At 33.3% G+C, this 25,762-nt stretch overlaps 3 protein-coding genes across 3 annotated transcripts in view; all 3 read right to left on the reverse strand.

The window, feature by feature from the left end:
- Positions 1–22,401, reverse strand: part of LOC110641426 (calcium-transporting ATPase 8, plasma membrane-type) — a 36,625-nt gene extending 14,224 nt beyond the window's left edge. The window contains exons 1-12 of the mRNA XM_058144303.1: positions 22,243–22,401; positions 22,016–22,147; positions 20,273–20,362; positions 19,280–19,349; positions 16,960–17,030; positions 16,795–16,878; positions 16,634–16,711; positions 16,483–16,554; positions 13,120–13,203; positions 12,966–13,048; positions 12,749–12,857; positions 12,624–12,677 (exon numbers count right to left, since the gene is read on the reverse strand). Coding sequence (XP_058000286.1) covers positions 12,624–12,677; positions 12,749–12,857; positions 12,966–13,048; positions 13,120–13,203; positions 16,483–16,554; positions 16,634–16,711; positions 16,795–16,878; positions 16,960–17,030; positions 19,280–19,349; positions 20,273–20,362; positions 22,016–22,147; positions 22,243–22,386 — 1,071 coding nt within the window. The 5' untranslated portion in view covers positions 22,387–22,401. The remainder of the gene's footprint in view (positions 1–12,623; positions 12,678–12,748; positions 12,858–12,965; positions 13,049–13,119; positions 13,204–16,482; positions 16,555–16,633; positions 16,712–16,794; positions 16,879–16,959; positions 17,031–19,279; positions 19,350–20,272; positions 20,363–22,015; positions 22,148–22,242) is intronic.
- On the reverse strand, positions 2,823–5,132 carry LOC131178725 (uncharacterized). The gene is made up of 2 exons (XM_058144304.1): positions 4,411–5,132; positions 2,823–4,104 (listed from the first exon to the last, which is right to left on the reverse strand). The coding sequence occupies exons 1-2, from the start codon at positions 5,111–5,113 to the stop codon at positions 4,076–4,078; spliced, it is 732 nt and encodes a 243-aa protein (XP_058000287.1). The 5' UTR covers positions 5,114–5,132; the 3' UTR covers positions 2,823–4,075.
- Positions 22,402–22,722: 321 nt separating the features above from the next.
- On the reverse strand, positions 22,723–23,790 carry LOC131178727 (calcium-transporting ATPase 10, plasma membrane-type-like). The gene is made up of 2 exons (XM_058144305.1): positions 23,461–23,790; positions 22,723–22,872 (listed from the first exon to the last, which is right to left on the reverse strand). The coding sequence occupies exons 1-2, from the start codon at positions 23,626–23,628 to the stop codon at positions 22,738–22,740; spliced, it is 303 nt and encodes a 100-aa protein (XP_058000288.1). The 5' UTR covers positions 23,629–23,790; the 3' UTR covers positions 22,723–22,737.
- Between the last annotated feature and the right edge of the window lie 1,972 nt (positions 23,791–25,762).

The following is a 25,762-nucleotide window of genomic DNA, read 5'->3' on the forward strand; positions in this document are numbered from 1 at the left end:
GATTTAGCAGTCTCATACTCTGAAGGAAGGCCTGCAAGAAAACTCATAACAGCTAGTTGCTCCCGTTGAGCCTGCTGAACTTTCACATCAGGACTAAAGGCAACAATACATTAAATTCCTCATATACCCATTTAAAATCCAAAAAATAAGCCGTGAGAGACTTATCCTCTTTCTCAGCACGGTACAATGCCTTACAAATATCATAAATACGGGAGATATTCCCTTTACCAGAATACAAAAAATCTAAGTAATCCATCAATTCCTTAACAAATTCACAGTGATTAATTAAACTAATTACCTAACTGTGAATCAAGTTCCGAAGCTGCAAAAACAACCGAGCATAATCCCTTAGCCAAGTTTGTCGTGTATCATCCGTAGGTGGATCTTTAGTAAGGTAATTATCCTTATCAATGCTACGCAAATAAACCCTAACAGTCTTACTCCACTCCAGGTAATTTGAAGTTTGTGTTCCGTGATCTTAGTCATCACCGAAATCACATCAGAAATAACATTCTTATTGTCTGCCATTTATTGATGTAGAAAGAGATGATTCTCCTTAATATCAATTAATCTGTACATGGGTATATATATACAATTGATTCCTATAATTCTGTTCTACTAATTAGGAAGAAATCCTAAATAAGAATACAGAATATACAGAGAAATAATATAGTGATTGACTTTCCATAACACTCCCCCTCAAGTTGGAGCATAGATGTTAATCATGCCTAACTTGTTACAAATGTAGTCAATCCTAGCTCCATTCAAAGCTTTTGTGAAAATATCTCCTGACTGCTCTCCAGTTTTGATGTGTCCTGTTGAGATGATCTGTTATTGAATCTTTTCACGAATAAAGTGACAATCAATCTCAATATGTTTGGTCCGCTCATGAAACACCGGATTAGAAGCAATATAGAGAGCAGCTTGATTATCAATCACAATTTCGCAGGTAGAGAGGTCTTAAAACCTGTCTCATCTAGTAATTGAAGTATCCACATTACCTCACATACTGATTGTGCCATGGCTCTGTATTCGGATTCAACACTAGATCGAGAAACTACACTATGCTTCTTGCTTCTCCAAGACACCAAATTTCCTCCAACAAAAACGCAATATCCAGTAGTTGACCTCCTGTCAACCTTAGATCCAACCCAGTCGGCATCTGAAAAACATTCAACATTTAAATTCCCATGATTACCATATAGCAAACCTCTTCCTGGAGCGCCCTTCAGATAACACAAGATTTGTTCCAAGGCTTCCCAATGAGCAACAGTTAGGAAAGACATAAACTGACTTACCACACTAACGGCATAAGCAATGTCAGGACGAGTGACTGTAAGGTAGTTCAATTTTCCTACCAATCTCCTGTATCTCTCTGGATCTTCAAACAACTCACTATCCCCTGCTAACAGTTGTAAAGTTGGAGTCATTGGTGCACCACAAAGCTTAGCACCTAATTTTCCTGTCTCTTTCAATAGGATTAAAGCCGGATGGTTGAAGTGGAGACGTGCCATGGGAGTTTTATGTGATCGTAAGATTCCCAATAAATTGAAAGGAAAATTTTACCGTACAACCATACGACCGACCATGTTATATGGTAGTGAGTGTTGGGCACTGAAAGAGTCGTATGCATCTAAGATAAGAGTTGCAGAGATGAGAATGTTAAGGTGGATGAGTGGCCATACTAGACTAGATAAAGTCCATAATGAGAGTATTAGAGAAAAGGTAGGAGTGGTGCCAATTGAAGATAAGTTGAGAGAAGGGAGATTGAGGTGGTTTGGTCATGTGAAGCGTAGACATACGGAGGCTCCAGTTAGACAAGTAGAGCACATTAGGTTAGAGGATAGAAAGAAAAAAAGGGGTAAACCTAAATTGACTTGGAGGAGAATAGTACAACATGACCTAGAAGCATTACATATTTCTAAGGATTTAACCCAAAATCGTTCAGAGTGGAGAGAGCGAATCCATATAGCCAACTCCAAATTTTTGGGATAAAGGCTTAGTTGAGTTGAGTTGAGTTGAGTTTCAATAGATCGAAGACATATTTTCTTTGAGATAAGAAAATACCCTTCTTCTCATAACTGCGATACCCAAGAAATACTTTAACAATCCCAAGTCTTTGGTCTGAAACTGGGTTTGGAGGAAGGTTTTAAGAGATGAAATACCTGCAGAGTCACTCCCAGTGATGACAATGTCATCCACATAGACTACTAGGAGAATTAGACCAGCCTCAGATTGCCTATAAAATATTGAGTGATCACACTTACTCTTTTGTATACCAAATTCCTGTACTGCTTCACTGAATCTCCCAAACCATACCCTAGGACTTTGTTTCAAGCCATAAAGAGACTTCCGAAGCCTACAAATTTTACCAAACTCCCTCTGAGCAACAAACCCAGGTGGTTGCTCCATATACACCTCCTCCTGAAGATCACCATGAAGGAAAGCATTCTTGATATCCAATTGATGCAGGGGCCAATCATATGTAGCTGCTAAAGAGATAAACGAGTGAATAGAAATAAGTTTAGCTACAGGAGAAAAAGTGTCAGAGTAATCAACCCCATATGTCTGAGCATATCCTTTTGCTACAAGGCGTGCTTTTAACCTAGTCACAGAACCATCAGGATTTACCTTTATTGTAAATACTCATTTGCAACCAATAGCTTTCTTACCAGTGGGCAAAGGCAACAGTTCCCATGTACCATTAGCATCTAAAGTCTCCATTTCCTCTTTTATAGCATCACACCAGCCAGAATGAGACAGTGCCTCACCAACAGTATTAGGAATAAGAACAGAGTCTAAAAAAGTAACAAAACACAGAGAACAAGAAGACAATTGATTATAAGAAACAAAAGAAGAAATAGGGTAAGTACATGAACGTTTACCTTTACGAAGAGCAATTGGTAAGTCTAGATCAGAATCATGATCAGTATGAGGTACAGGATCTCCCAACGAAGTAGCTGGTGGAGGATCTGAGTCAGGAATCTCCAATCTCCTGGAATAAACATGAACAACGGGAGGTCGAGTAGGTCTAGAGACAGAAGGAACAGGCTGTGGGAGAGGACTAGACATTGGTTGGACAGTATATATTAAGAGATCATCCTCCTCCCCCTGACTCTCATACACAAATGATTGAGGAAAAAATAGAGTGGACTAAAAAAATGTGACATCTGCAGAAACAAGATAACGATTAAGAGTAGGAGAAAAACAACGGTACCCTTTTTGGAGCCGGGAGTACCCAAGGAAGACACATTTGAGAGATTTTGGATCCAATTTAGTAACCTGTGGACGAATATCACGCACAAAAGAGATACAACCAAAAATACGGGGTTCAATAGGAAACAAAGATTTTGTAAGAAACAAAGCAGTATAAGGAATATCCCCATTAAGGATAGAAGACGGCATACGATTGATCAAAAAACATGCCCTAGAAACTGCATCCGCCCAAAAGTGTTTAGGAACTTTCATCTGAAAAAGAAGAGCACAAGTTACCTCAAGAAGATGCCGATTTTTTCTTTCGGCCACGCCATTTTGGGATGGGGTATCCACACAAGAAGACTGATGAAGAATGCCATTTTATGTCATATAAGACTGAAATTGTGCTGAAAAGTATTCTTTGGCATTGTCACTTCTTAATATGCGCACAGAAATATTAAATTAAGTTTTGATTTCATTACAAAAGGCACAAAAGATAGAAAACAACTCAGAACGATTCTTCATTAAATATAACCAGGTAATACGAGAGTAATCATCAACAAAAGTAACAAAATAACGAAATCCAGTTTTTGAAGTAACAGAACAAGGACCCCAAACATCAGAATGAACTAACTCAAAAGGTGATGAAGCCCGTTTATTGACTCTAGACACAGAAGGCAAACGATGATGTTTTGCAAACTGACACAACTCACATTCTAGTATTGATAAAGACTGAAATTGAGGACACAGCTTCTTCACGGTAGACAAAGAAGGATGACCCAATCTACAATTAGTTTCAAGAGGTGTTAAGGTACTGGAGCAAACAAGCGACCGCGGTACATGATTTTTCAGAATGTAGAGACCACCTGACTCGCGTCCTCTACCAATAATCTGCTTCGTCGTAAGATCCTGAAACAAACACTGGTCAGGAAAAAAGGAAACAGAACAATTTAAGGTACGAGTAAGTTTACTAACAGAAAGTAGATTAAAAGAGAATTTTGGTAGACACAAAACAGAAGACAAAGAAATTGACGAAGTCGGGTTCGTGATTCAGCAACCCTTGACACATGTAGTAGAACCATCAGCTAAAGTAATGAGAAAAAGTGAGATTAGACTGAAAGCGGATAGAAGACTAGAATTACTGTCATGTGATGCATCGCACTGAATCAATAACCCATTTGGATGAGAAAGGCACAAGGCATGTAGTGGATTTACCTGACTCAGCGATCGCAGTGACAGGGGAACTGGTAGGCTTTAGAGATGCCTGATACTGGGAAAATTGTGCAAAATCCTCTGCAGATACCAAAATAGTTTTCTCAGAGGAAGATACTGTAGAATTCTCTGCTGCCATATTTGCCATCTGTGATCGCTGATTTTTCCTCTGAAGTTGCGGACAATTATATTTTGTATGGCTAGGCTCATGGCAATAATAACAAATGACTCCTCTTGAGTCCTTATTAGAACTGGCCTCTCCATTACGCTGATTACTTCTGTTGCCTGTAATTCCTCCTCTACTTCCTTTTCTATTATCCTGTTGTCCATTTGGATTACGGCTAATAAGAGCACTACTGGCAGGCTGTGAAGATTGGGTACTCTCTGTACAAAGGACCCTTGTGAACGTTTCATGCAAAGAGGAAATCTCAGAACTGGATAGAATCTGAGATTTAGCAGTCTCATACTCTGAAGGAAAGCCTGCAAGAAAACTCATAACAGCCAGTTGCTCCCGTTGGGTCTGCTGAACTTTCACATCAGAACTAAAAGGCAACAATACATTAAGTTCCTCATATACCCGTTTAAAATCCATAAAATAAGCCATGAGAGACTTATCCTCTTTCTCAGCACGGTAGAATGCCTTACATACATCATAAATACGGGAGATATTCCCTTTACCAGAATACAGAAAATCTAAATAATCCATCAATTCCTTAACAAATTCACAGTGATTAATTAAACTAATTACCTCACTGTGAATCGAGTTCCGAAGCTGCAAAAACAACCGAGCATCCTCCTTTACCAAGTTTGTCGTGTATCATCAGTGGGTGGATTTTTAGTAAGGTGATCATCCTTATCAATGCTACGCAAATAGACCCTAACATTCTTACTTCATTCCAGGTAATTCGAACCATTAAGTTTGTGTTCCGTGATCTTAGTCATCACCGGAATCACATCAGAAATAACATTCTTATTGTCTGCCATTTGTTGAGACAAAGAAAACTAACCGAAATGCTAATCCAAAGTGCTTATAACAGCAAAATAACCCAAAATCACAAATCAAGCAAATACCGAAATAGGATCTGAGAGCCAAACCTCAGAAGTCCTTTAATGGTGTACTGGATCAGGTAACAACACACAGTGGTGGAATGAGGGGGTTGAGGCGACGCCGGCGATGTTAATCAAGGTCAAAACGACTGGTCGGCGGCCAAGGTCTCTCCTGAACTGGGTGGTGAGAACAAATAGTCACCCTAGATTGATGACCTGCTCTGATACCATGTAGAAAGAGATGATTCTCCTTAATATCAATTAATCTGTACATGGGTATATATATACAAACTCCGCCTAAGTAGTTTGCGCTTAGCTGGTCCCAAGCCCGGATAAAGAAGGAGGGTTGCGGTAGGTGACAACCAGCGTAAAAATTTCGTCACACCTTATGATATGGATTCAAATGATATAAACGTTGAGACGTCCTCTACTAACAACGCTCTACATCGGAGCCCGGGTGTAGTGAGAAATATGCAAGGGTGTAGGGCGTTCACCGAAAGCGACGCGCCATGCCAGCGCCCGAGTATGGTGTTAAGTGAGCAAGGATTCCCACATCATGGACGAGTGTGGGTGAAGAAGTTAGTCCATATGACAGATAGTAGAACAAATAGTGGAACAGAACACAAGATAGACATAGAAAACAATAGAAGATATCATAGAAAGAGACCAATTAGGAAGGAGCAGGTTAGGAGGAGGATCAGGGTTAGTACTTGGAATGTTGGATCACTTACAGGAAAATTAATGGAGCTTGTGGATACCTTGGAAAGGAGAAGGGTGAATATTACTTGCATTCAGGAGACTAAATGGGTAGGAGAGAAAAGTAAGGAAGTGGGTAATTCAGGGTACAAACTGTGGTTTACCGGAAAGGAGAGAAATAAGAACGGAGTGGGCATAATCATAGACAAGACATTAAAAGACACAGTAATAGCTGTGAAAAGAGTAGGAGACAGAATTATACTAGTAAAGCTAGTACTAGAAGGAGAAACAATAAATATAGTTAATGCTTATGCCCCACAAATAGGACTAGACAGTGAGAGTAAACAAAGGTTTTGAGAAGATATGGATGATTTAATGCAAAGCTTACCAAATGAAGAGAAAGTTTTCATTGGTGGAGATTTGAATGGACATGTAGGAAGTGATAGACAAGGTTATGAGAATGTTCATGGAGGTTTTGGTTTTGGAAGTCGAAATGAGGAGGGAAAAAACATCCTGGATTTTGCTATGACATACGACCTAATACTAGCAAATACCTACTTTATAAAAAGAGAGTCACATTTAGTGACTTTCAAAAGTGGGCAACATAGAAGCCAAATCGACTTCCTCTTAACCAGGAAGACAAATAAAGCTCTATGCAAGGATTGCAAGGTCATTCCAGGAGAGGCTTTAACAAGTCAACATCGGTTGGTGATCTTGGATGTCAAGTTTAGGAACAAGTCAAGTAAGGTCAGAAGAAATAGTATAGCTCGAACAAAGTGGTGGGAGTTCAGAGGAGTAAAGCAAGTGAAGTTCAAAAATGAGCTTCTCGAGTCCGAAGAATGGAAGCTGGATATGGAGGCCAATGATATGTGGATACAGATGGCATCAAAGATTAGAGAAGTAGCTAGAAAAGTGCTTGGAGAGTCTAAAGGACATGGACCACCCTCAAAAGAGAGATGGTGGTGGAATGAGGAAGTACAAAAGGCAGTGAAGAGAAAAAGAGAATGGTATAAGAAATTACCTAAATGTGATAATAATGACGCATATGAAAAGTACAAAATAGCAAAGAATGAGGCAAAAAAGGCAGTTAGTCAAGCAAGAGCACAGGGCTTTGAAAAGTTATATGAGAAACTTGAAACTAAAGAAGGGGAGAAAGATATTTATAGATTTGCAAAGAGGAGAGAAAGGAAATGTCAAGATCTCAATCAAGTTAGGTGCATTAAGGATAAAGAAGGAAAAGTGTTGGTGAAAGATGAGGACATTAAAGAAAGATGGAGAAATTATTTTAATGATCTCTTTAATAATAGTCAAAATGGTAATAACGTGAATATAGATTATAGAACAATAGAAAAAAATATGAATTATACTAGAAGGATTAGATCTTTAGAAGTAAAGGAAGCACTTAAGAGAATGAAAGTGGGTAAAGCCTGTGGACCCGATGAAATACCAATTGAAGTGTGGAAGTGTTTGGGAGATATGGGAGTGGCATGGTTAACTAAATTATTTAATAAGATTCTAAACTCAAAGAAAATGCCTGATGAATGGAGGAGGAGTATCTTAGTACCTATTTTTAAAAATAAGGAAGACATACAGAGTTGCTCAAACTATAGGGGAATTAAACTCATAAGCCATACTATGAAGTTGTGGGAGAAAGTTGTGGAGCATCGACTACGTCATGATACTTCTATCTCTCTCAATCAATTTGGTTTCATGCCCGGTCGTTCAACTATGGAAGCAATTTTTCTCATTAGAAGCTTGATGGAGAAATATAGAGATGTGAAGAAAGATCTACACATGGTTTTTATTGATTTGGAGAAGGCTTATGATAGTGTTCCAAGAAATGTCTTATGGAATGTGTTAGAATAAAAGAGAGTATCTATTAGGTACATACAAATATTGAAAGATATGTATGAAGAAGCAACTACTATTGTGCGTACGGTGAGAGGGGACACAAGAGATTTTCCGATCTCAATTGAATTACAAGGATCAGCCATAAGCCCTTACCTTTTTACATTAGTTTTAGATGAATTAACGAAACATATACAAGAGAGTATTCCTTGGTGCATGATGTTTGCGGATGATATTGTTCTGATAGATGAGACACGAGAAGGAGCCAATAGAAAGCTAGAGCTTTGGAGAAGTGCTCTAGAGTCAAAGGGTTTTAAGTTAAGTAAAACGAAGACAAAATACATGCATTGCAAGTTCAGTGAAGGCCAAAATGGTGATAGGGAAGGAATTAGTTTGAATGGAGTGGTACTGTCCCAAAGTAATCACTTTAAATATCTAGGCTCAGTCCTTCAAGTAGATGGGGGATGTAAGGAGGATGTTAGTCATAGGATTAAAGCCAGATGGTTGAAGTGGAAACGTGCCACGGGAGTTTTATGTGATCGTAAGATTCCCAATAAGTTGAAAGAAATATTTTACCGTACAGCCATACAACCGACTATGTTATATGGTAGTGAGTGTTGGGCACTGAAAGAGTCGTATGCGTCTAAGATAAGAGTTGCAGAGATGAGAATGTTAAGGTGGATGAGTGGCCATACTAGACTAGATAAAGTCCGTAATGAGAGTATTAGAGAAAAGGTAGGAGTGGTGCTAATTGAAGATAAGTTGAGAGAAGGGAGATTGAGGTGGTTTGGTCATGTGAAGCGTAGACATACGGAGGCTCTAGTTAGACAAGTAGAGCACATTAGGTTAGAGGATAGAAAGAAAAAAAGGGGTAGACCTAAATTGACTTGGAGGAGAGCAGTACAACATGACCTAGAAGCATTACACATTTCTGAGGATTTAACCCAAAATTGTTTAGAGTGGAGAAAACGAATCCATATAGCCGACCCCAAATTTTTGGGATAAAGGCTTAGTTGAGTTGAGTTGAGTTGAGTATGGGTATATATATACAATTGATTCCTATAATTGTGTTCTAATAATTAGGAAGAAATCCTAAATAAGAAATCCTAAATAGAAATACAGAATACAGAATATACAGAGAAATAATATAGTGATTGACTTTCCATAACAATTGAGACAAAGAAAACTGACCGAAACGCTAATCCAAAGTGCTTACCGCATCAAAATAACCCAAAATCACAAATCAAGCAAATACCGAAATAGGATTTGAGAGCCAAACCTCAGAAGTCCTTTAATGATGTACTAGATCAGGCAACAGCACACAATGGTGGAATAAAGTGGTTGAGGCAACGCCGGCGATGTTGATCAGAGTCGAAACGGCTCGTCGGCGGCCAAGGTCTCTCCTGAGCTGGGTGGTGAGAACAAATAGTCACCCTAAATAGATGACCTGCTCTGATACCATGTAGAAAGAAATTATTCTCCTTAATTTCAATTAATCTGTACATGGGTATATATATACAATTGATTTCTATAATTGTGTTCTACTAATTAGAAAGAAATCCTAAATAAGAAATCCTAAATAGGAATACAGAATACAGAATATACAGAAAAATAATATAGTGATTGACTTTCCATAACAGGATTAAAGCCGAATGATTGAAGTGGAGAAGGGCCACGGGAGTTTTATGTGATCGTAAGATTCCTAATAAGTTGAAAGGAAAATTTTATCGTACAGCCATACGACCAGCCATATTACATGGTAGTGAGTGTTGGACACTAAAGGAGTCGTATGTGTCTAAAATAAGAGTTGCGGAGATAAGAATATTAAATTGGATGAGTGGTCATACTAGACTAGATAAAATCCGTAATGAGAGTATTAGAGAAAAGGTAGGAGTGGTACCAATTGAGATAAGTTAAGAGAAGGGAGATTGAGGTGGTTTGGTCATGTGAAGCGTAGACATACAGAGGCTCCAGTTAGACAAGTAGAGCTCATTAGGTTGGAGGATAAAAAGAAAAGAAGAGGTAGACCTAAGCTGACTTGGAGGAGAGTAGTACAACATGACCTAGAAGCATTACACATTTCTGAGGATTTAACCGAAAATTATTTAGAATGGAGAAAGAGAATCCATATAGCCGACCCCAAATTCTTGGGATAAAAGCTTAGTTGAGTTGAGTTGTAAAATTTCACTTAATTGTAGAGAAAATAGAGAAAAAAAAAAGGGGAGGGGGGGGCGCAAAATGCTTGGAGAGAGTGTAAAGAAATTGAATTAATAAGGCAACACAAAATTTTGCAAAAAAAAAAAAAAAAAAGCTTCCTTCTGCTACCCCTTCACACAATTGCTCTCAAAAAGCCCAAGATTCTCTGCCAAAAATAATAGAGGACGTTACGGCCGTTAAGTAACAGGTCGTAACACCCTTTACCTTTACATAATAGTCATAATGATCCTTACACACCCAACTTTAAAAATCCATCATATAATGGCTATAATGGTAATGATAAACTTATATTCCTTTAAATAACGGCCGTTACCATGGTGCAACAAAAGGAGAAGGTTCTATAAAATCTTGAATCGCCAGGAGGAAGACAATTAAGGCTTAGTTGCTACCACTACTTTCCAATAAATTTACAAATATGCCATCGCCCTCTATTTACGAGTATGTGCCATTTGACTATGTCCCTCTTTGACTAATCCAAATATTTACTACTTCGCCATTACGATTTAATTGCATAATTGCCATTGTATTTAAAAATTAATTTATTTTGTTTTTAAACAAATTAAAATTGCCATTATAACCCTAGTTAAATTGGGATTTGAATTTAATAGTTTAATTCAAATTATATTTTAGAAAATTATTTTTTTAAGATTAAATTGGGGAAGTAAATTGATTGCCACTTGAATTCAATTATTTGATTCAAATTAAATTTTAGAAAATAGTGTTCTAAAATTAAAAGGGCAAATAGAATTATTTTACGACTCAATTAAAGTTCAATGAAATTTAAATTAATAATATATTAATAAAAAATAGAAAATATAAATTAATAAATAATTTTATTTTAATAAATAAATTTTTCATAAAATAATTTTACTAATAAATAATTATCAATTAATTTGACCATAAGAAATTAAAATTGTGAGAGAGGGAGAAAGAAAAGGGAGATGTGGTAATTTTTTTTTTTTTTAAAAGAGGGATAAAATGATAATTTATCTTCTTTTCTTTTTTTACTTTAAAACTTGCTATTGCAGGTCAGGAGAACTTTTTGAAAAATAAAATTAAAATTTCAAGACTTTTTCTAAACAAATTAAAGTTAAGAGGTGGAAATGAAATAATCCTTAAAACTGATGGACATTGTGCAAAAATAACCCTTTGAGTACATACCAAAGGCAATTAAGTATAACATTTTTGTTGCAAGATGCCTCATCTCTTGCAAATAGAAAGTTAGAAGAAGATAAAACTTATTTTCAACAAAATAGAAAAGTAATTGCTAACATCTTCTACCACATTTTTTGATTTTTTTTTTTATCTTTTGAATTTTAAATTTGTATTGTTTAGGAGATTTTAGTAAGTAATGCCATTATATAAAATAGTGCAAAAGGAATCAATAAAATTTGCAACAATTTTCAGTCTCAAATGGAAAACTTTGTTGCTCTACTTCTATTCCTTTGAAAAACAAACAACTTTTAAGTCATTAATAATACCCAAGCAAATAATTGCACCGATCGTCTCTCAACTTAAGTGGTTATTTCATTTCAGTCACTTAATTTCAATTTGTTAAAATAAAATCTCTCAATTTTAATTTTTTTTTTTTAAAAGTCTCTTAAACATGCAATAGCAGGTTTGTAGGTTTATTTTCTTTTTTTCTTAACTAACACTAAATTAATATTTAATCAAAATAAATCTTAAAATTATTATTTATTGTTTATTTATTTTATTTTTTATATTTCTTATATAAAAAATAAAATATTGATAAAATCTTACACATTAATAAAATATTATTTAAAATTTAAAATTTATTATTATTCTATTTTTTCCACGTTGCTACAAATTAAATTTTAATTAATAATAAATAAAATATATATAATTAATAATTTCATTAATAAATTTAGTTAAATTAAAATATTTTATTGATAATAATTATTAATTAATTTAATCATATTCGTAAAAAAGAGGGGGAAAAAAGGAAAAGAGGAAAAAAAATAATTTCATTCTTTTTAGCCTAGAAACCGGTTGTCACAGGTCAGGAGAACTTTTTTCTTAAACAAAACTAAAGTTGAGAGATTTTATTTTGACAAATTGAAATTGAGTGACTAAAATGAAATAACCACTAAGTTAAGGGACGACTGGTGCAATTTACCCTACCTAAATTATACAAAAAAGCAGTAAACCATGATGGAAACTTGCGAGGTAGTTCACCAAAATATTTACAATTTTGGCAATGATGACCAAACTACAGACAGAATAGAAGTTCAACGATGAAATTGAAAAAATTTCTTTATAACAGCATACCAAACTGAAATGGTCATAAGTTTTTTCTTTTTTAAGAAAAATTTGGTCAAAAGTTCAATGACCAACATTGCAATTTATGCCCACAAAAATACGATAATAATTTATTGAAAGAGACATACCATTATAGAAAGAATTTTAATGACGACATCTACAGCATCAGCAACAACGCCAACCTACAGTATTTCCAACATTGGTTAACCACTGAAATAGGCATAAGGATAATACCTTATTAAAATGCACATACAGAGTTACTTATAATTTCAATGGCTCCATTTGCAGCATCATCAGCACTAGTCTTGCCTCGTCTAAACTGAACGCTTCCATCAGGATTTTTGGTGTGGCCAGTAAAGAATCTGTCAGAATCAAATTGACAAAGTTAAGACATGAATAAAGATTATATATATATATATATATATGCATAGAGAGAGAGAGAGAGAGAGAGAGAGAGAGAGATCAGTAACCTGATCAAAAGGACAACCAACACCCCAAAAGCTCCAGCAACTCCAACGATACCGATGAAAGTTGCAATCCCATTTAAACGAACCTATCAGCAGTCATTCAGGGATAATCATAATGCATAGCACGTAACTGAAAATCACAACTGAGATAACCAACCTGCATGGGTGTTTCTTCACCAGTGTCTTCTGAGATAGAACCCATAAGCAACCCCCATTCAGTATTAATCCCAACACTTGTTACCTGGGAAAATAGTTAGTGGTCTAGCAAGCAACAAACAAATTACCAGTTGTCAGTGAAGGGGGAAGGAGTTGCTTTACAGTATGCCTTAACAAGTGCACATCTTGTAATATACAGTTATACATTGGCTACACTAGTTTCATGCTTAAAAAGCTGGAAAGGAAAAACATTAATTGTCAAATGACGCGTGTGCAAATAAAGATTAGACCTGAATACTTGTGTTTTCCATATTTCACAAAGATTTCTAGTTTTATATGTATTCTTATTTTACTGGATATGTTTTATTTATATTTTCTAGTATATTTAAGACTCTAAAATACTACTTCTATTTAATTTAAGTCTTTAAATATATTTTCTATTTAGATTAGGACTCTTTAATTTATTCCTACCTAGATTAGGATTTAAAACTCTATAAATACCTATTGTATTTTCATTATGTACAAGTTTTCAGATTTATTCAATGGAGTTTTCTTCTTTATAAAGCTAGTTTGCTTTATTTTATCCTAGACTTTGGATTAAGTCTTGTATTTCTTAAGATCTTGGATTAGATCATATTTATTTTCAAGGGCTTGATCGTATGTCGATCTTTTTCTGCGTTATACGCTGCATCAGGTGATATCAAACAAGGATTTCACCTTCAATATAATGACCAATACTGGTAGTGGTGGTGGCAATCAATCTTGTGACAGTGATCAGGGATTACCAATTGTTTGGAGAGCAATTGAAGAACAACCGAACAATATGGAAAAATTTAGAACAAATTTGGAACACCAATTTCAAGAGTTTCAAGAGCGATGGCATACCATTTTGAATATTAGTGAAAATAGGAATCAAGTACCTATTCAAGCCAGTGGAGCTAGCCCCGACAAAGCTGAAATTGATCCTGTTCTCTTCAACCCTAGAAGAAGAGCTACGATGGAGGATGATACAAGCGACAATGAGGAGATGAACTTCGGGTATGTTGCACGCCAAGGATAAGGAAAAGGTGGTTGAAATTTCCAACAACACTATAAGAGGGATGATGAGTTCAAATTGAAGATGGATATCCTTACCTTTAGTGGAGATCTTAACATTGAAGGTTTTCTTGATTGGTTGACTGCGCAATCCAGTTACCACTTGGAGTAGGATGCAACAATTATTAAGGGGTAAATATTTTCCTCCAGATTATGAACAATATTTATTTGAAGTTTACCAAAATTGCTTGCAGAAAAATAGGAATGTCAATGAATATACAGCTGAATTCTTGAGGTTAGCAGCAAGAAATCACTCCAAAAGTGATAATCAACAAGCAACGCAATATTTGAAGGGATTAAAACCTTCAATTCATGATAAAATCGGGATTCAAATAGTTATGAGCGTGCAAGAGGCAAGGAACTTGGCATTAAAAGCTGAGATGGTGACAAAAGAAAGAATTTACCATGACCCCTATCAAAAGTATCAGTATGGTGGAGATGACAACTATGGTGAATTTAAAAAAATAAAGGAAGTTGCACAAGGTGAATCAAGCTCAAGTATTGTTAGCATGAAAAAGGTGAGCAATAAAAATCTAATGGTTGGAAGCAAAAAAGGTACAACTTTGAATCCTCCCAAAACTAATAATCCATATGCAAAACCTACTCCTTTCAAATGCTACAAGTACAATGAGGAAGGGCATAGGTCTAATGAATATCCAAAGAGAAAAGCCATCAACATCATTGAAAAATATGATGATGATGATGATGATGAAATCTATTGTGGACCTGATGGAGAGGATGAAGAGGAAGATTGTGAACAAGATGAATCAGCATGCTTGATGAGGAGGTTAATGTTCATACAAAAGATTGAAGACAAGTCATTAAAAGATTTTACAGAATAAAGGGATCATCCTGAATTTGAATTTAACACTTTTGCAATGCCTTTTGCATGGTGGATGATGAAGAGTTTATAGATAGTGTTATGGAGAAAGAAGAGCATCAAGCCATGGAGGTTCAAATGAAGATTAAAATTTTTTCTAATAATTTTCCTAGTGTTTTTGTTGATTTTATTTGTCCGGGTGAGTTTAAGCATACTAACGAAGATAAAAAATTTCTCAAAGCAATTTTGTTCAAGCCAATCTTATTAATATCATTCAAGAAGAAAATATGGTGCAATCTTCCAATGGAGATTTTGATTCATCAACACTTTAAAATTCGAGGCCGAATTTATCTCAAGTGGAGGAAAATGATATGGGAGATGGTCATTCCATTATTGTTTGATCCAGAAATTAATTCAAGGTCGAATTTTCTCGAAAGTGTGGGTGAATAACGTGGTGCGCAAATCAAGATCAAACCCTAATACTTGTGTTTTCCATATTTCATAATGACTTCTAGTTTTATATGGATTCTTTATTTTACTAGATATGTTTTATTTATATTTTCTAGTATATTTAAGACTCTAAAATACTACTTTTATTTTATTTAAGTCTTTAAATATATTTTCTATTTAGATTAGGACTCTTTAATTTATTCCTACCTAAATTAGGATTTAAAACTCTATAAATACCTATTGTATTTTCATTATGTATAAGTTTTCAGATTTATTCAATAGAGTTTTCTTCTTTATAAAACTAGTTTGTTTTATTTTATCCTACACTTTGGATTAAGTCTTGTATTTCTTAAGATCTTGAATTAGATCTTATTTATTTTCAAGGGTTTGATCATAGGTCGATCCTTTTTCGCATTACACGCTGCATCATCAAACCTTTCATGTAGGTCAAATAAAGAGGAATAAGGACACGTAAAAGGAAGAGCGAGTGTTTCCTAATACCAATATCAAAATTTACCTCCAAATTGAAACACTCAAGACAAATTTATCACAAGCTTAGTGCCCTTTCCATTCTTTCATTTTTGCCTTTCCATTCTTTCATTTTTGCCTTTCCCTCTACTAAAATACAGACGTAAATCTTGCTTCCATCAACAATGAGAACATGAGAGACCATGGAAGAAGTTTCCATTTTTTGAGGGCCTGATAATCCTAATTCAGAAAATGCCTTCATTACTTAATTTTAATATTTCATACCCTCATCTAAGCTAGGTTTTAATGTTTTATACTGTCAAGGAAGTGAGATAATAGAAATCAGGAGGTAGCATGAACTATAATTCCACTTTCATTCCTTGAAGTCTAATAACCATATGGGATTACAGTTCCATTAAAAAAACCAATTAGATGCAGTTTTAACACAATGGTATAAATGCCATGCTTGGGAAATATAAAGGGGGAAAAAAAGAAAATGGTGATCAAACAAAAACAAAATTTGAATTTTACCAACATTGTGCCACAACCATCTGCCACTTTGCAGCCAGACAATAGAAATGGGTTCCTCGAGTTCTTATGAACCTGCAAAAATAGTAATCTTATGATACAGAAGTAAAATGAAGCAATGTTATCACGTTGAAAGAGAAGTCCAAAGGCCTACAATCTTGCTCTCTCCAGTCATGCTTGATTCATCAATTCCAAGAGAGTGACCAGTGATCAAAATTCCATCAGCAGGTACCTAGAGATTTCTGGAATTTCAATCAATCATACACAGGAAATGGTAGCGAATTATAATATGAAGGAGAAAACATTGAGAACTACCTGGTCACCAATGTTGAGGGGCACAACATCACCAACAACAACATCAAATATTGAAACCTCAACTCTTCTACCACCCCTTATAACCTACACATATGCCTTGAAAGATAAAAATATAAAACAACTGGATAAACATAATCAAGGTTAACTGTCATCATAGAATCACACCTGCAAATGTATGTTTCTCTTCTCTAAAATTATATTTTGGAACCGACGAGATTGTCTATAATCACTTATAGCTGAAGATGAAAATGATAAAATAAGTTAAATTTTACACAGTAAATGAATCTCGTGGATGCTTAAAATTGAAATTACTGGAAAATAACACAAGCAACAAAAAGCATCACAATGAAGCAAGAGATATTAAAACCACCAAATTAGCTGTCATAAAGTGCAATGTGAATAGAAAGAGCAAAGTTTGGATGCCCATATAGACATATTAGATAGAAAACATGTTCTTGTGACCATTTCACCAGATTCTGGCCATTATATCCTCTGCGATCATTCGACAACTTTAGTGGTGTAGGCAAGAAGGCAAAACAAATTGTAGTTATATTACTTGATAAATTCAATAACCAATAGTATAACTAACCCTTTAAAACATGTATTTTTGGCCCAAACAAATTGATTTGTTCAATATCACTTCAAAGTAATACCTAATATACATTTATAAATCTTACTTCCAAATAACAAATTCTTAGAAACATGATTTTTCAATAGTTAAAAAGAAGAATATACGAACCAAATGCATTCTTAGAATCATTGTTGAATGCATGTGCAACTGCAAACAAGAATATGGTAAAAGAAATCATAATGCAAAGATACATGAGGAAGCACAAGACAAAATATGTTACACAGTAGCAGAAATCAGCCAACAAAAAATATCACATTGAAAAAAACAATGCAACCTTTTTGTTATCTTTTTCTAAACTGCAAATGAATATTCTTTATTACTAACAAAATGAGAGGTATGACCAATAGCATAGGAGTGGCAACTGGAAAATTTCATCTGCCCAAAGGGACTCATTCATTCCCACCCTAACTGGAGCGAGTTTTTAGAAATTCTAGCCTAGACCTAGTTAACCATGAACCCAAGACACTAATACGTGGAACCCATGTATTTAATAGGTGGGTCCCACTATACATTTTGTGTTTTGAGTCCATGATAAACTAGATATAGGCAATAAAAATCCTTTCTTATTATTATTTACTTCCTTTTAATTCACAGTTATATTTATGACATTGCCATATCATGGTGTCACAACCATTTATAATGCCATTGTGAAGTTCAAAAAAATTTGTTTGTAAGACAAAAAGGAATGTGTGTCTGTGTGTGTGTGTATTCCAAACACCCCACAACATAACTATAGGCCAAAAGACTAATATGTATCAAAAAAATCATATTTTGCGTGTAGTACATAGAAAACTATTGTGAATTGGCTAGGAACAACTAGGCCAAAAGTAGAAAACACCAAATTATTAAATAGTATTTATCAAACATTGATATATAAGTGTACAAGTAGTGAGGGATATCAAGTTCGAGTACCCTCATCCAATTTTCACCACTGCACTGATAGTTATGAAAATGGGTCCTTGTGCAACCCACACCAGAAGAAGTGTGTGCAACCCACACAAAAATAATAATATCATGTAAAATTTTAAAAGAATGATAACAATCTTAAAGAAGAAATGTTAAACCCACACAAAAATAACAATATCATGTAAACTTTAAAAATAATGATAACAATCTTAAAAATTAAAATTAAAGAAGAAGTGGTCAACTTGACTCCTAGCAACCTAAACGAAATATCACTTTTCCCTTCAAGTAGAGTTCTTTGACAACATTAAAATCTGCGACAAAAGGGACAAAACTACTAGAAGTGGTCAACTTAGAAACAGCCCATGGATTGATTGATTGATGATACCAGATGTTTTGGAGAGAATTTTCTAGTATATTTCCCAATGCACAAAGATCTGTACATGCCTCATATATATACACATAATCTAGCCTTAGAATAGAAAGCTGAATCTAAAAAGGAAACAAAAAATTAATTACATGATTACAAGGAATCAGCTATATATAGAAACTAAATTAATTCCTACAATTATAGGATTCCAACATTGATCTATCAAGAGAAGTTAAGGATAGGGCTTGACTCCTAACAACCTAAACAAAATATTACTCTTCCCTCCAGTAGAGTTCTTTGACAACATTAAAATTTGCAACAAAAGGGACAAAATTACTCGATTTGGAGGGAGACATTTGGCAGGCAAACCCACAAAGAAAAGTAGCCATTCACCTTTCCATAAACCCAACACCGGAATTTTTGTGGATTTCAAACCTCGAATTTTGTGGAAATATCAACCTTTAGCCTAGGTCTCCCACCTCAAGAAGAAAGATTCTTAAATTTGGTACACATTCAACATAAGAATCATACACATTCAACATAAGAATCAAACATTTCAAATTGCAAATGCATACATGTACCTGTCACAACAATAACAATAATAACAGCAAACGCAATGCCAGCCCCATCATACCATCCTCTCTTAATACCCTATAAAACAAAATAAAAGAGCAACTAAAGTATATAAGAATCATTATGAAAATATATTTAAAAGCTAAATTTTAGAGCAGGCTATAGTTCCCGACATCACGAGTGATGACTCGTACTCATTGAAAGATTTTAGATATATTGCCTTATTAGAATTCTTTGAAGTCCCAATAGTTAGAATAGATCTAAAATTGAGATAAAATGAGTTACAAAATGCTTTGGCTAAACTCAGCTTTAGACTTCGCTTGCTCATCTTTTAAACATGATGACCGGAGCTTAGCCATTTGTTCACGGCATTTTTTTTTTTCTAATCAACAGTTTAAATTTAGTATTTTTTTGAAATACATAAACTTAACGTCAAAACCAAATGCCATTAGGCTCTCATAATGCAATTCATGCATTCAAACTCTGCCAGCCCTTATCCCCTTCAAAAAATTTGGGGATTACCAAAAAAAAAGTCAACCAAATTGTTAATGAATCTCACACAAGCTTGCTCACGAACTGCATACAAGCCAATTAACAAGACTGAATAACTTGAGTTTCATTCAATTCAAGTTTGATTCATTTATTGGACAAGCTCTACATGCAAGCTTGTGCCCGGGTTATTAGTCTCAACAAACCAGTTTATGTGAGCATTTATCGAGTAAAGCTCAAGCCAACTCACAAGCAAACTTGACTAATTTACAACTCATATTATTCCAAATACACAGATTTGATTTGTAAATTCACTAAGAATGCAGAAGTAGTAGAATTGATTATGCTTGAGATGTGTAAGGCATAATTTATTGTTATGAATTTTGGCTTTGCATATTAAATCTTATTAATTGTGTAATTGTAGTGAAATAACCAAAAAAGTGATTTAACTAATATAAAATGTTAGTTGTTATGCATAACAAATGCAATTTTCTATGCGTTGTAAAGCTCACCTCTGTATGTATACCCAAAGCCAAAGAAATCACTGCAGCCACCACCAATATGATCAATGTATAATCTTGACAAGCTTCCCAAAGGAACCCCTATGAGTAATAAATAAAACTAGATTTAGTTAACGAAATAGAAAGAAAATGACAATGCAAAATGCACATTAAACACCAAATTAGGGATGCACTTGTGGCTAATTCCATCAATTTGTTCAAACAAAATTAAATTGAATGTAATTAAATGTATTGATAATGATACCTAGGCTCCATTTGTTTCATTAAAAATATTTTCCCACAAAACATTTACTTAAGAAAATTAGTCAATGGAAAATGTTTCCTTGTGTAAAGGGAAAATTAAGGCAGTTTCCAAAATTTAACAAACTCATTATAAGTGAATAAACCAATAAAGGAACCATAAAAGCATACACCCATTAGTCCGCTAACCACTATCAGCCATCTTTGGCCATTGCCAAACATCAGCAACCATTGCTATTACTAAATTTTTATGCAATTTTTTTCTCATATTCAACAATCAATAGAAAAACATGATTTTTTTCTTTTTTTATGTATTCAAACACTAGGAAAAAAAATGCAAGTGATTTTCAATATTATAACCAAACAATAAAATTAAGTTATCTTCTCAGAAAATGTATTCCTCGAAAAAGATTTACGAAACAAATGGAGCTCTAATTAAATATCTAAAAAAAAATAATCATTTTAAACAAACCAAATTTATATAGTTTAGTTTAGTTAATTTATTTTGGTTGTAAAGTTATTTAATGAGCTCTTTATATTTGTTCAAAATTAATTATATCTTCTAAATTTAGCTTAAAAAAAGGTAGTCCATAAAAGCTCTAAAATCATAAAACACATAAATATAAAGTTGGATATACCTAGAACTTGACGTATTTTACAATTGAGCACTTCAAGTGAAATCATTTGCTATTAAATTCTTAAACTTTTTAATTGTTACTAATTTGCTATCCTATTTTTGTTGATCTAACAATTAAAAATGAATTAAAGAAAAATAACTTCAAATGACAATTTCTTTTATCTTGAATTATATCAAATCAATCATAATTCACTTAAGTAAAGAAAAAGGTCATTAGAACTAGAACTTAAGTTTCTATTTATCATCTATCCAAGTGTTATTTTTTACTTCTAACATAGCAATATTTAAAAAAAGAAATAAATGAAAGCTAACTAAACAAAGCCTAAATTAATTTTCCTTAATTTTTTTATTTTTGAAATTGATATTTTATCATTTTGAAAATGAAAAGAAGCATAAAAATATGTCATCAGTAATTGTAGCTTTTAAATAACATGGTTCAGGATGTCATTGCTAATTAAAATATAAATTTTGATTAAGTCAACTAAACAAGTTAATAAACAAATTAGAGGACTTAGTAACATTTAATCAAAAATATTAGGGATTTACAAGTAAAACATTTCACTTAGAGGGTTTATTAGTAAAAGTGCATAAAATTCGTGGGTGTAAGTATGGGTGGCGCGGTTCCAATAACTTTACACATTAATTATGAACTGAAATTCAGTTAATTTTGTTAATTAGATTTTATGCATTAAAAAAACCGAAATTTGCAAAACAAGTCATACCAAGTGTTAAAATCCAAATGGAATTAATTGAATGCATCATGATTTCTTTTGGTATAAATAAATAATTCAGTTCTAAACATACATAACACTCACACCCCTCCATTAACCCTTTTATAAAACAATAATAGAAGTTACCAAAAAACTTCTTCCTTTTGGCTGAGGATAGGTGTTTGATCCAAATTCATTCTTTCGTTTCAGTAAGTCAGCATCATCTTCAGGAACCCCCTTTTCTAAATTTGTTTTTAAAAGATCTGAAACCCCTTTTACCTGATGCAAATGTGGAGAAAGAAAAAGAAATAGAATAAATCCTAAAATGATGCACAAATCAAAATAAAACATATGCAGTAGACTCAATTACTCACCCCCCCAATTTGCTCCAAGGCACCAAAGTCGTGATCCCTCGTCATTGTACAAAGTTCATCTTTTCCGATTCCCAAATCACCACTAGGTTTTGATTGGAATGCTATGATTTTCCTCAATGGAAAACACAATGAGTCCTTAAGCATATAACCATTATGTTTTTAAACAATAATAACAACAATAATGCAGTTAAAAAGCAGTATATCAGTGAAAAATTAATGGATTTGAGCATACATAGGTTCACTACACACACATTTGGTAAAAAGTAAAGGAACATAATACCTCGTTCACCTTCGGCAGCTGCTTTGAAAAGATATGCAGCCTAATGAGCAGCAGAAACTAAATTAAAAACAACACTATAAATGTAAATGTTAATAGGCTCCATTTAGGTGTTGCATTTGAAATGAGAATTTTGATTTGTATTTCAAGTGAGTCAAGTTCAAATACCTTATTTAAAAAACACACGTATCTAAATGGAGCATAAAAGAACATTAAGATTAAGGGATATATTGTACTCTTATGACTCGTGCATGTGCTTCTATTTTTCGTCGAATTTGCTGCTTCTCTTCTTCCTTTTTGAAGTCCAAAGTGTATCGAAATCGACGGGAAGCATTAAGCACAAGCGCAGCGTTCTAGCAAAAGACATTAACTTCTGTCAGTCCATAAACTATATATAGCAACACTGTTGCCCTATGATGCACCGACAAGGGTATGCAGCCCTACACTTATCGGAACACATACCAAACAAATATATATATATATATATATATATATATATATATATATATATATATATATATATAAGAGTACCTTTTTTTTTTTTTTAAATCAGAAGAGTACCACTTAAATCTTAATAAAATTAAAAATAACATTATTTAAATATTTTAATGAATCTTATATATGAATTTTCTTTTTATTATAAATGAAAAAGCTTATATGTGTCTTGATTTCTTAAAAATTACCAGTCTCGCGGTGTTCATAAGATCCATCATCAACACGTCTATTTTTAATAGTACATGTTAAATTTGAAATCATGTAGAAGCCAAAATTGAAGAATCAAAGAAAAATCATGAAAATTTTAAAATTCTAAAACACTTAACCAATGAATAGATCAGTAGCACCAAAATCACAAGAAACAGAAATTAAATATTGAAATAGATACACTGCGGCTGGTTAGAAGCTCAAGTGTACGATTACAGAAAAAGTGAAAAATTTTATACCCTCCACCTGCGCAGACGATCAACAGAAGCGTTTTTTGTGCTAGATATATCAAAAGGACTAAACGCGTCGTCGTCCTCCCCATCGTCGGAGCCGTTAGAGCCTCTTTCTTCGACAGCCTCCAGTTCATGTCGCCGCCTGTACGGGGAGCCTCTGAACAAGCTACTCATTATTGTTCACTAGTCAACCAAAAAGATTTCCCTGCTGCTATGTAATGTGTATCCAATTCTTTGGAATTTTCTGCGAATGCTCTGTTTCTTCCTCCATAAAGTGGGCGCGGGTGTGGGCCTTCAGAGAGAGTTTTTTTTATTTTTTCTGAATCACTGTTGTCGCCACCGTTGGATTTGGCGGGATCCCAAGGTGTCTTTGATTTTTTTAAGTTCACGTGACGACATGTGTTGTTAATAATAATATTCTGAACGACCACAATAACTTTTTCAGCTTAGTGTTATCAGAACTATCTTTAGGTGGGCTAATCGGAAAATTCTTGCCAAGCCTATCATGACCTGAAAGGGATAAATATATTAATTCATGTATTTAATTATAGATTCAGTATAAATTTTGTATTTAAAATTTATAATAAATTGAGCTAAATAAAAAATAAATTAATTAATGTAATACAAAATATCACCAATGTATAGATAATAAAGTGACAAGTGAATTCTCATAAAATTGTGTTGGGTATTGAATTAAATAATAATTATAGTTATTTATATTATTGAATTCGATAAGAATAATTAAAATAAAATTAATTATTACTAAAAGGCTAATATGAAGTAATTAATCAAATTGAAATATTCAAAATTAGAGTTCACACTTTAATTATTTATAGTTTTAATTAAATTCATTAAATTATTACTTAAGAAAATTGCTATTAAGTTATTAAGTCCTCTCTATTCAAATTATATTTTACTTAACTTAAACTCTGCTTTTATGATGATAAAATTAATTTAAATCCATTCAACTGATTAATTAATTATTAAATCTACATAGAATTTCAACATATATGTAAATCAAAAATTTCAAGTTTAAAAACCTAGCATCTAATATTAATCTTCATATTTTAGTCATTTAATTAGTTTCTAAAATCGATATTAAGTAGAGTTCAATATAAAGCATATACAATAATACAAGAGATTAAATTAAAGAACAAAAAATCCTAATTTATTAAATAAAATTAGATCATAATTAAATTAAAGTACTACATCTCTAACCCTAAAATAAAAGAAATTACTCATATATAGTGAAATTTGCAATTAAGTTTGTAAAATAATAATAAAAAAAGACATGAGAAGAAAATATAATGAAAAAACTCATATAAATAATTGCAACCATAGACTTTTAGAATTTCAATTGTAATCTCAGCTATAACTTCTTTTGAAATTTTACAGATCTTTTTCTCTTTTCACCTTCCTCAACGATAATGTGCTATCTTGAAAGTAAAAAATTGATCCCTTGAAATTTTGATTTACTGTATTTATATATAGTGTAAAATCTTTATTTCAAAGTCCGAATAGGTTCAGAAAATCTCTAAGAATGGGCAAAAATTGTAAAAAAAATGGATTGAAGTTTCTATCACCGAAAATAGTGAGGGCCATGTAATCCCTTTAATTTATATGGCCCTAACCCGTGTACCTCATTGGACCTTTAATTTTTAGTACTTCTAAAGCTTAAAATGTTACATGGGCCACGTAATTTTACTCTTCCAAAAACACAAGTCATATTCTTATCTAACTCCCTTTATGCTACATTTTCATGTTCTGACACTCTTTAATCACCTCTATACCATCCAGAGCCATCGATACACACTTAATAAAAGCCGAAAACTAAATAATTAAACCAATTTAATATAGAATTAAAAAAAAAACTAAACACGCTTTAAAATAAACAAAAAAAAATTAAATGCTAATAAAATGTAATTAATATTAACCGTAAATGCCTATGGTTTAACTTCATCAGCTAAATAATTTAATAAAATATTTAAATTTTATTTATTTAAAATATAATATATAAAATATTTATAAATATTATTATTTTTTATTTTCAATTAATTATTTATATAAATATATTTAAATAATCAATACTTAATATATAAAACTCAAATTCAATTTAAATTTTATTTCTCAAATTTGAACTTATCTGAAACTCCATTATATACCATCCAAAATTTATACTAATAGATCCAATTAGATAAAATACTAAAGACTAATTGCCATCCCTACTTTTGTCCCTTTCTATGCAAATAACATGTTCTTTTCTCCTTAATTCTCTTTATTCCTCTTCAAATAACATACTCATCTTTTC

Source organism: Hevea brasiliensis, chromosome 3 (assembly GCF_030052815.1).
Source record: "Hevea brasiliensis isolate MT/VB/25A 57/8 chromosome 3, ASM3005281v1, whole genome shotgun sequence".
NCBI classification, from domain to species: Eukaryota; Viridiplantae; Streptophyta; class Magnoliopsida; order Malpighiales; family Euphorbiaceae; genus Hevea; species Hevea brasiliensis.